The sequence below is a fragment of the Channa argus genome, chromosome 16, assembly GCF_033026475.1.
Source record: "Channa argus isolate prfri chromosome 16, Channa argus male v1.0, whole genome shotgun sequence".
Classification (NCBI taxonomy): Eukaryota; Metazoa; Chordata; class Actinopteri; order Anabantiformes; family Channidae; genus Channa; species Channa argus.
In genome coordinates this window covers 15,601,950-15,612,699 of record NC_090212.1, presented here as the reverse complement: position 1 = coordinate 15,612,699, position 10,750 = coordinate 15,601,950, and the positions used below count along the sequence as shown (strand labels likewise).

Here is a 10,750-nt window from a genome sequence, read left to right as displayed (position 1 = left end):
ACACAGGTATGTGTATTTGAAGTATTAACTTAAGACAGAATACAATAGTGCAACTCTGGTATTTTAATGGCCAAAGTACAAATTAACCAGAACATCACTGACAAGTTTTAAACTTGTGTGCAAAAATAACCCACAACTCTTCAGATGTGAACTGTCCATTTTCACACACCTACAGCTCCATCAGAGCTTTGATATCATTAATGCGAGAAGCTTTCCTGTCAATGGTTGTGGACCCAAATGCCTTCTCCACCAGATCCTGTTTCTGCTTCTGGATCTTCACCATGTTCTCCTCCACTGAGTCCTTCACAATGAACTGCAGCAACACATGCATGCAAAATGTAAATATAATTACTTAAAATCAGCAAGTGTTAAATAGATGTTTTTGTAGGCGTTTCTCACCTTGGTGACACAAACTTTCCTCTTCTGGCCCAGACGATGACAGCGGTCAATGCACTGCTCCTCAGTAGCTGGATTCCACGCCTAACACAATCAAAATCAGTTATATATTTGTGCACTGTGGGTTCCTAAACCAGCTATGGTCTCACTTGAACCAAGATATGGTCAATAAGTACATTTTTGTGTAGTGGTAATATTGGTTTCCTGCATTTTCATTTTAAAATAGTTTCTTAAAAAGTAACATCTGGTGTTTGCATGATTGAAAAGTAGTTAAAACGTTTGTGGCAATACATCTCAACTTTTCTGAGGCCTGAAATTACCACATACAATATGAGGTACTTACAGGGTCCATAAGGAAAACATGAGAAGCAGCAGTCAAATTAAGCCCAACCCCTCCAGCTTTGAGAGACAGAAGCATGATGACAGGGCTGTTGACTTCAGAGCTCTGAAACTCTTGGATCACCTGGGTCCTTCTCTTTTGGGTCATGGCGCCGTCCAAACGCACAAAACTGAATCCATTCTCTCTGGTGAAGGTGAAAGAGGACAATGCAGAAGGAGATAAAATAAAATGTATGAGAGCAGGTCACACTGCGATGTCTCTTTATTTTTTTAGTGTAGCTCACATGAGGTCCATTACCCACCTTTAATCAACACTGAAGTAGGATGTTTAACCTTGTCTACTGTATTGATCATGTATGAGTGGAATTTACAAAACTGAATTGTTGATTAATTCTCTAGTCAAATCTATTTCTATGACAGCTGAGATGCAGACCCTTTCCTTCCGAGGGCTTGTCTTAATAAACCTTGTACTCTGGTTGATAAAACAACAATAGCTTAGTCCTCTAGAAAACCACTAGTGAGTGTGTGTTACCTAAGTGGAGTCTCCAGTATGGTGAGGAAACGTGTAAACTGGGAGACAACCAAACACTTAATGCTGCTGTCTTCGCTTCGGAGCCTGAGTAGGTTTGACATCAGCGCCTGCACCTGCAAAGACAAAAAGAGACTTTAAAATAGGAACAGCTTAGCTCTCTTCTCATGTGGTAACTGACAATTGCTATCGCTCTCAGTAGTTCTACTGAAGACTGAAATCTACATTGGAGAAAGAGTCACTACTGTAAATGGGTAGATGTTTCAGAGATTGTTAATGTAATGTAAAAATGTAAATATTTTGTTACAGACAACTGAGTTTAAATGATGTGAAGATTCTGCACTAGAATACCTTTAAAAAACAAAAACACTATCCAGCATATATTTATTAGTCTATTGAGTAATTTCACTATTGTTATCCTCTGATAAATGGTGCAGCCTCTGCACCTTTGAGCTGGTCCTCCACTTCTCTGAGCTTGTTCTCAGACTCTCTTCCTCCATTTGCTCTTGTGGAAACTCCACAAGTTCACTGGTCTTGATCACACTTCGACAGAGAGGACAGTGTGCCGTGTCCTACCCACAGACACAAACAGACCACAGGGGAAATATTCATCTATTAATGATTAACGGCTGAATATTTATACAGTAGTGGAGATTTGTTGCTAATTAATTTCAATGAAGTACAAACGCTAACTCTGTTAAGGGCAGCAGCAAATTTACCTGCTCAGTGCTGATGACTTGGGCGATGCAGGGCCGGCAATAAACATGGGCACAATGTGTGATGACCGGCAGACGGACTGAGTCCAGACATACAGAACACTCCTCATCAGAGCCACTGGCCAACACCATTCGCAGCTTTTCTATCAGATGTTCCCTCAGCTCTGCGGGTGTTGCTGGAGCACCTACAGAGGACGACACAGAGAAGGAGCAAGTGCAAATTCAGGAAATTAGAGATTCATTTTTTTACTTTATAATTTAATACTATAATCAGTTCATAAGTATATATAGAACAATGTAGATACAAACAGTATGACTAGAAGCTGCTGACAGTCAAGCTGCTTGCGTCACTGTTCATCTGCCTGAGGTTTATACAGTTGACTTTATAAAACTTTTGTGTATAATAAATAAATTATTCCTTATCTTATCCTTATTAAGAGGGTTTAGAAGCTTTGCACTCCACAATACTATCACTATCAGACTGTAGGTTTTACCTAAATCTGAGGATGTTTTTGCCAGAAGATCAGGGTGGCAGCAGTATTGTCGGAGCCTCATGAGGATGGCCAACACATCAGCATAATTCCTCAAGACTGTCCCTTCAGCTACATATCTACACACACACACAAAATTACACTGGAAATGCTGATAAGATTTAACATGCAGCTAACAACAAAAGTGTTCTGTCAACCATTATTACCTATTTACTGTTTTATAACTTGCAATGTTGCTATTCAAGCACATCTACATTTACATCCAACAAAAACACTCTACCTGCCAATTATGTTTCTTCCTTCCTTGCGGGCCAGTTCGTACTCCTCTCTCTCCGGTTGGCTCAGCTCAACCTGCTCCACACATACTGTCTTGTCTGGCAGAGACACCAGGGGGCGCCCACTCACTTCACTACTCTTAGTCCGCCTCAGGGTGATGCACTTAATCAGTGTCTGAAGGTTCCTGCAGGAAGGTTGATACACCTGAATTTAATATCTTGTGTCCAGTTATCAATAGTATAACGATTACAATTGTTGCCTTATTCCTAAATGTACAAACTCACTCAAGGGACTCAGTGTAGGTGACAAAATTATAGCTTAGATGCCTACACAACTGTAGCTAGACAACAAATGTGTTCACTGTGAAGGCAAATTTAAATGGTAAATGCATTTACCGACTCATTTCTCCAGAGTGCTTTTGTATCTGCCTCATTCACCTATTGACACACACAATTACATACAAGGATGTGGCTAATTATAATGTTAAACGTGTCTATGTTTAAGTCTATTGAAATTGACATGAATTCCTGTACCAGGATTAGCCTAAAGGTAAATCTGTCATGTGTGAGATAAGACTAGACCACAGCAAAAATCTGTACTTAACTAATAGCAAATGGAGCCTTTGGAGTATGATTACTAATTTCACCAACCCCCAGCAATATCTGCGCATGGAAAACAATTTTAAAAATAAAAGCTGTCCCCAAATTACTCATTTCAGGCCACAACAATCTTAAAAACTTCCACAAACTCCCGGAGGGACTGACTAATAAGATTTAAGGGTCCACTCACTGCAGGCCGCCTCTGTCTCCTTGTGTAACGGGCCTTTGAATCACTCTGTTCCACCATTCCCTCACGTCGAAGGGCTTCAATCGCAAGAAGGCCAGCAGCATCCACAGATCTTTGACACTGTTTTGGATAGGAGTACCTGTAAGAAAGCAGGGAGTTTTAACATACACATATGTTTAAAACTCTGTCACTAATTAAATTATGTATTTGTGATAGACTAACACACACACACACACATATATATATGTATATATATATATATATATATGTATATATATATATATGTATATATATGTATATATGTATATATATGTATATATATATATATATATATATATATATATATATATATATATATATATATATGTATATATATATATATATATATGTATATATGTATATATGTATATATATATATATATATATATATATATATATATATATATATATATATATATATATATATATATATATATATACACACACACACATACACACACACACACACACATATAAATAAATAAATAAAATAATGAGTTGCCAAATTTACAGAATAATCCCAATAGCCAGGACAAGTAGTATCTGCAACATTTTTATTTTTTAAAATTAGTTTTCTAGGTACGTTTTGAAAACAAGACTTATTAGACTGTAGAATTAAATGCAAAGCAACTAAACAATTATTCTTATTAAGTGTGTATGTTTAAATGCATACCTGAAAGAATCCAACGCCTTTGGGCGGTCAACTCAAGCACGGCCTTACTCATCAATGCATTTGGATTTCTTATGACGTGTCCTTCATCGAGCACAACCCTGAGCCAATTGATCGCAATGAGAGGACCTTTATTCTGAAAGGTAAATGAACACCACTGATTAAATGAGACATAAATTGTCTCTTATCTTCATCTGTGAACTGTCCTAACTAAATCTTCACATGGAAAGACACACTGTTCAGGCTTAGGACAGACATTCATTTGTCTACCCCTGTAAGATTTGAGGCACAATCTGAACTTCCTTATTGTGATTGTTCCCCATCTTCTTCTTTGTGTAAACCCCTTTGTTCACCTTGTAACCACTGATAGCCATGTAACTTGTCTCCACTCACCCCAAATTCAGCAGACAGAACATTGTAGGTGGTGATCACCACATCCTGAGAGGATAGAAATTTCTTGCATCTGTTACGATCTGAGCCATAATACAGGTACACGTTTAGCTTCACGTTAGCATGGACATGCTGCTCAAACTGGTCCTGCATGAACACACAAAACAGAGAGGACTAGTATAACAAATATAGATTTGCACAATGGAAAAGCAGGGTTTAACCTGACACCTCTATTTTTAAATGTATCCCCTGCTCATTAAGCTAGCTGCTTGGAAATTAATTTTAGTAACAAATTGTGTCTTTTAAACTGTGTGTCCTACCAGCCAGTTGCTGAGCACAGAAAGTGGGCAAATGATGAGAGTAGTCCTAGCTGATGAGTCCGCTCCACTTTTAGACATGGAGGAGTCCAAACCTACAAAAAAGGTAATAAACAACATCACTATACGGTTCCACATTTCTGCTAAATTTCACTACTACAGTAAGTCAGACAAACAAAGAAGAAACCCAGTTTGACGCACTCATTGTTGGAGGCTCTGTCTTGGAAGCTCTCTTCCTCTTTAATCCTGAATCTAATGCTGGGCCACTCAGTGCTGCAGCAAAGTCCAGATCCTCCTGCAAGACTGGGGCCTCTGCACAGTGATGACGACTTAGTTAATAGGAAACACTGGTTGTATTGTTATACAAGCTAAAAAACCACAAAAAACAAACACAGGTAAAATGACAAATATCTATATTTGAATTAAAATTCCTTTAATTTGAAATACACAAAGTCAGCGTATTGTACCTTTACTAGCCTTTCGCTTGATGGCTTTTTTCTTTCCTTTGCTTTCAGCTGAGAATGGAAAACTCAGATAAATGTATGTAAGTGCAAAAATCCATAGCAATCACAAAAGATATAGGGACAAAATTAAAAAAAAAAGTAAAAGAAATATGGAGTTAGCTTTTACTTTTTTCTGACTTGTCTGTTATCTCCACTAGGTCTGGTGTTTCAACAGAGCTCAACGCTGCCTGTGGACTGACAATCACAGGAATATTGCAAGTTATGGAAGAAAAAAACTTAAAAGGTACGTGCGTAGAAATCAGGTTAGTGCTATGTAGAAAATATAGCACTGACAATATGACTCGAACACACACACTTACCGGTCTGAGCACAGAGTACCAGTCCCATCACTTGCACTGCTGCTTCCTGAAAAAAAAAAGAAGAGAAATGTCACATCGCATCTCCTGTTAGTGCACTTTTTCTGTTTCATTATGTGTACATTCATGCAAATGTCATCTTATACATTAACAGACAGTGAGAAAAAAACGCTTTGCAGAACATTTACTGAAAGTTGAGACTACCTTTCAATTTGGAGGCCACTTTGACAAATGATGACTGCTCCTCCTGTTAAAATATAAATACAATTTAATGTACATTCTAGTATGTAGTACATATAGTACAGTTCGTTACAGCTACACTTACACATGTTTCCACAGGCAAGGGCTTTCCTTTATGGAAGTTGGTGAGGATCAGAGCAATGGTTGTCAGCGTTTTCCCCTGAAAAACAAAACGTACAAGAGTTTGTTCATTCGTGTCTGCTTAGTTAGCAGCATTGTGAAGCCTGTCTGTGGTAAAGACAGAAACAGCTTTGATAGGTGCTGTGTTTTCATCATAAAATATAGGACATGATTCTGCTTTATATGCAAAGTGTTCGTTTGTGTAACTCACCAGTCCCATGTCATCAGCCAGTATTCCCCCACAAACTCTATCTGGTATTTCTTTGGCAGAGAAACATGTGAGGCTGTTGTAGTACAGCTCACCTCTCCTCTCCCAGAAAGGTGGCAGTCCAGATTTGTTTTCTCGTGCACACATCCAGGACAGTGCCTGCTTTTGATGAGGCAGGAGGGGAGTGCCCACAGACTGCAGAAAAATAGTGGTGCTCATTAAAGCGACAAAACATTTCTTAACAGCCAAAGAAAGTATCTGCATGGAGGTGAGAAAACACCTGTTTCAGACATGAACTCTAGAGAATGTCAGGAGGATCAGGTCCCGACAATGTCATACGATGTATGTATGGTTTGCATTCATACATACATCCACACCAGAGAAAGTCTGGAAAATGTCTGAATTCCAGTGCATGTCTGAAAGAAGCTAGAGAGGGAGGGAGCTAGAGAGGGAGGGAAGGAGGGAGGGAGCGAGGGAGGGCAGAATAAAGAATGAAAAAGTCACATCAAAACAGAGGACATAAGCACCTTGGCTGCTTCTTTCTTCCCATCTTTACTCTCCATCAAGCCTTCGAACAAGTTATCAAAAGCATTCTTCAGCTGAAACAAAGGAAAGCAGGTAAAACATGTTTATAGCTGCTGGCTTCAGCATTATTAAGTTTGTTTCACATGTTTACAGCATGACTACAAATACACTGTCACTCCAATTTAGCACGAGATACAATGTTTAAATATGACATACATAGAATTCTCTAAACAGTACAAATCCTAATAATAATAATAATAATAATAATAATAATAATAATAATGACTGTTGAAATTAACAATGCTATTTTTATAAAAAAATTTGGTTTGGCCATACATGGCCCTAATGAAAATGCTAATCATTGGCATAAAAAAACTCATGCTACATATCATGCTATACTGTTATAAGTTAAACAAACTACATTTGAGTTGATTACCTCTTCTGGAGTTAGTGGGATGGTCACAACTTTTTTAGATGCCATTGCACGAGCCCCTTGACTACTGTATGTTTGATTTGCACCTGAAATCCAAAACATGCAGGTGTACACACACATACACAATAAACAATGAGACATTTTAATTTCAAAATGTGAGCTTTTTGGGCAAACGTCCCACATACAGTATGCACATATGACAACTGTATCATCAGGGAGCAGGCCGGGGCAGATAGTGGAGCTATGTGCTTACCTATTGGGTTGGTTCCACCGGTGTTCAGTTTATAACCACGACGAGCCATACATTCAATCACAGCATTTTTGTTTTCTTCTTTACCCCAGAAAGAGAGCATCACTGGCATATAAAACTTGTTTTTTGTCCCTGAGTGCACCACCCTGACAAGGAAATAAAACATCTAAGAATATCCACAAAATTCAACTAGAATCACTGACACCTGATCTGATGGTTTCTCTTCCAAGAGCACAGAGAGACATATGCAGATAGAGAACCATCCGCCTCGCATTCACACCTACGGGCAATTTTAGATTCACCAATTAACCTAACGTGCATGTTTTTCGACTGTGGGTAGAACCAGAAGAAAGGGAAGAACACGCAAACTCCACACAGAAGAGCCACGGCTTGCTGTGAGGCAGCAGCATGGTTTCTCCTAACATCACTAAATAATAAACATATAAAAAATTTGTCATTGAAAAAGAAATGTCTTAAAATCATTTAAATAAATTATAGGACATTTAATCTACTCACCCCTCTACTTTAGCCAAGTTATTATCCATGACATGGGCCATAGCAGCTGCCAGCTCTTTCTTGATGTGTCCAACCTGGTAGCCATAAACATTAGCAACCATGACTGCATTGGTGTCATAGGGGTTTTGGGGCTGACGCACCAATCCAACCATCTCCCCTTGATTTACCTGTCCAGAAAGTAAAGCGCACGATTTTTCTTAGTGTATGTCTGCATAATGTGGCAAGATGTGGCAGTTCTGTTTTGTCTTTTAGTAAGTTGGTGCACTCCTATAAAATAGAGAACCCTGATTGATCCTCACCACCCCCGTGTAATATCTGAGGCCGACCACAGTGCCCTGCAGATGCCCGAACAAGATGCTGCCATCAGCGTCCGGCTCCTCAGATGCTGCAGCTCTGATGGCCTGGGAGAGAGACTCTGCACTGCTCTCATTGCGGTCTGTGAAGAGGTCCACGTCAGTGAATCTGTCCCAACCAAACCTCCATCTCCTGGAAAACATGAGGCCTGCAGCACACACAGAGACATACTAAAAACAAAATAAACAACAAATAAACCGACATCAGAATCGGAAATCTTTAGGAACTGCACACTGTAATGACAGGAAACACTAAGCCAGGCACAAAACTGTCAGAACCCACACAGTAATACTTGGGCCAATATTACATTGCAACCAAAATTTTGTTAAATAGTATCGTGAGCTGACCAAAACACCAACCCGCAGCTTTACAAGAAGTATCATTTCCGCATCTAGCAGACATGCAATTGAAATCCTCGCTTGATTATTATTTTCCCGTCAAAATATGATTGACTTACGTTAGACAATCTAAGAAACCAATTTCCGTTAGCTTCTAACGTCAATGCTTTGTTTGACTTTATAGCTAGGCCTGTGCTGTCTTGTTGTCCCTATAGAGTTCCATAGTTAGAGTTGCAAAAAGTGTATCATTTATCTGTACTCGTTATTATGTTCATACTATTGTACTATCCACCCGACGGTCGTCAATCTTCAGGAAAAAATTTTTCCCTATTTCTGCTTCGCCGCTGGTGCCGATGTTTAAGCGAACATTTTTGTCTCTTGCTGTTTACGGTTACTGTACAGCTTCCGGTAGGGAGCATCAAAATAAAATCAAAACAGAATGACACAACACAAAAGCATTTTACGGAACAGTACTAAATGAGGACATAGGACAAAACAACAAAACCAAAAACACTAAATCCTTATAAAAAAAATAACAAAAGAGAAAATTCAACAAATTTCACAACTTGTAAAAGGCTGTGAACACTGAATTGGATTCTATCTTGTCCTTGTTTTAAAATGTTTATGTAAAATTTGTTTTCTGAAATGTGTTTTATTGTTGTGTGTGTGTGTGTGTGTGTTTGTTTAAGTTCTGTTTTCTAAAAAGATTTTGGGTTTTGCCTAAGTTTTGCACCACGGCACCAACCTTATGGAGAGACTAAACTTTTATTGTGTCTGGAATGAGGTGGGTGATGGAGAGATACTACTACTTTTCTTCCTCTTCTTGTTTTTGGTTGCCCATTGGATCTTATTAAATTGATAATAAACATAGTGTAGTTGTATATTGAACTATAGTTTCTATTAAGCAGGCTACCTGTTATTAGTCACTGATATTCAACGGTTGTCCACATTTGCCAATGGTAAATGTAATACATTTTTGAAGTATTTGATATGCAGTAAGGTCCAAGGTAGGGTGACAAATTCATTTATTCAAATACCCTTAATGCCTATTGTGTGGACATATAGCAAAAAACAAGAACAAGAAAGCTGAAAAAAGATGACGAAATATACAAACTACTATAGATTGCAAGCAAGTAAATGAAAAAATGGCTGCATTTAGCAACAAGTAAGCTGCAACATCAAAATTCCACATAGAGTAAGTCAAAAATTGCTGTTTAATGTTTAAGTTCAAGCAACAATGCAAAACAGTTTCTGGTCCAGCTTCTAAATACAATTGACTTATTTTGACTTTAAGTTAGACAAAACAAACATTCTGATTACATTTCAGTGAGCTTGTATTCTCCATGAATAACTGACCATTCAAAGACAAAATGACTGATTTGGTGAATTGAAGGAAATCAGTGGGCTTAGATAAATCAGTGATGAAAATAATTCTACATTGCCGCCTCTAACTATTAAATTTTAGCGAAAGAATTTCTTTTTTGCTTACATTTTACATTCTCTGTTTTTCTGTTCACACTGGAACTCACACACTATGTGTCATGAATAACCTGCTTATGTGTGATGTGTATGCTTGTATATTCAGTGAGAAAGGCTGTCATAATAAAGCAGGAAGTATCCTTTTAAAAATGTTTTTCGAATAGATGAGAAAATATATTTGCTTCTAAGAAAGAGTCAATTGTAATTACGTTTCTCCTTTGAAGCTGAGTAAATATAAATGATTAAGTCGACATTTAGCTTTGAAAAGTTCTGTCTCGCTGCTAATGAATGCTTTTGTGGATTTTATTTTGAAAACTATACGCACCTTGTTTCCGGTGTTGTGCTTTGGTTTGCAGGAAGCTCCAACTTACAATTGACAATGTACGCGCCTTCCTTTGGAGCGCTACGGAAGCCGCGAGGGTTAGACTCCTTGGTTCGTTTCTGCGACGTTCCGCTTCCTCTCCGCCAGGTTCCTCCCCGGGCCAAAGCAAAGACCCAGGCTGAGAGGACTCGGGGAG

The 10,750-nt window shown here is 38.4% G+C and overlaps 1 protein-coding gene across 6 annotated transcripts; it reads right to left on the bottom strand.

Moving 5' to 3' along the window:
* Nucleotides 1-40: 40 nt before the first annotated feature.
* hltf (helicase-like transcription factor) lies at nt 41-10,691 on the bottom strand. Of its 6 annotated transcripts, none has more exons than XM_067478617.1 (25): nt 10,558-10,691; nt 8,361-8,563; nt 8,062-8,228; nt 7,549-7,691; nt 7,299-7,381; nt 6,865-6,936; nt 6,341-6,532; nt 6,095-6,169; nt 5,974-6,016; nt 5,773-5,818; nt 5,580-5,647; nt 5,417-5,464; nt 5,151-5,261; nt 4,953-5,044; nt 4,636-4,779; nt 4,246-4,378; nt 3,537-3,672; nt 2,752-2,931; nt 2,475-2,590; nt 1,984-2,165; nt 1,711-1,836; nt 1,268-1,380; nt 740-920; nt 400-480; nt 41-313 (listed from the first exon to the last, which is right to left on the bottom strand). In XM_067478617.1, exons 2-25 carry the CDS (start codon nt 8,556-8,558, stop codon nt 170-172), a joined length of 2,874 nt encoding a protein of 957 aa, XP_067334718.1. In that variant the 5' UTR covers nt 8,559-8,563; nt 10,558-10,691; the 3' UTR covers nt 41-169. The 6 variants fall into 6 exon arrangements, with proteins under 6 accessions (XP_067334718.1, XP_067334716.1, XP_067334715.1 ...); XM_067478615.1 differs by lacking the exon at nt 10,558-10,691 and adding an exon at nt 9,031-9,168 and having other exon boundaries at nt 8,361-8,585; XM_067478614.1 differs by lacking the exon at nt 10,558-10,691 and adding an exon at nt 8,873-9,157 and having other exon boundaries at nt 8,361-8,585.
* Between the last annotated feature and the right edge of the window lie 59 nt (nt 10,692-10,750).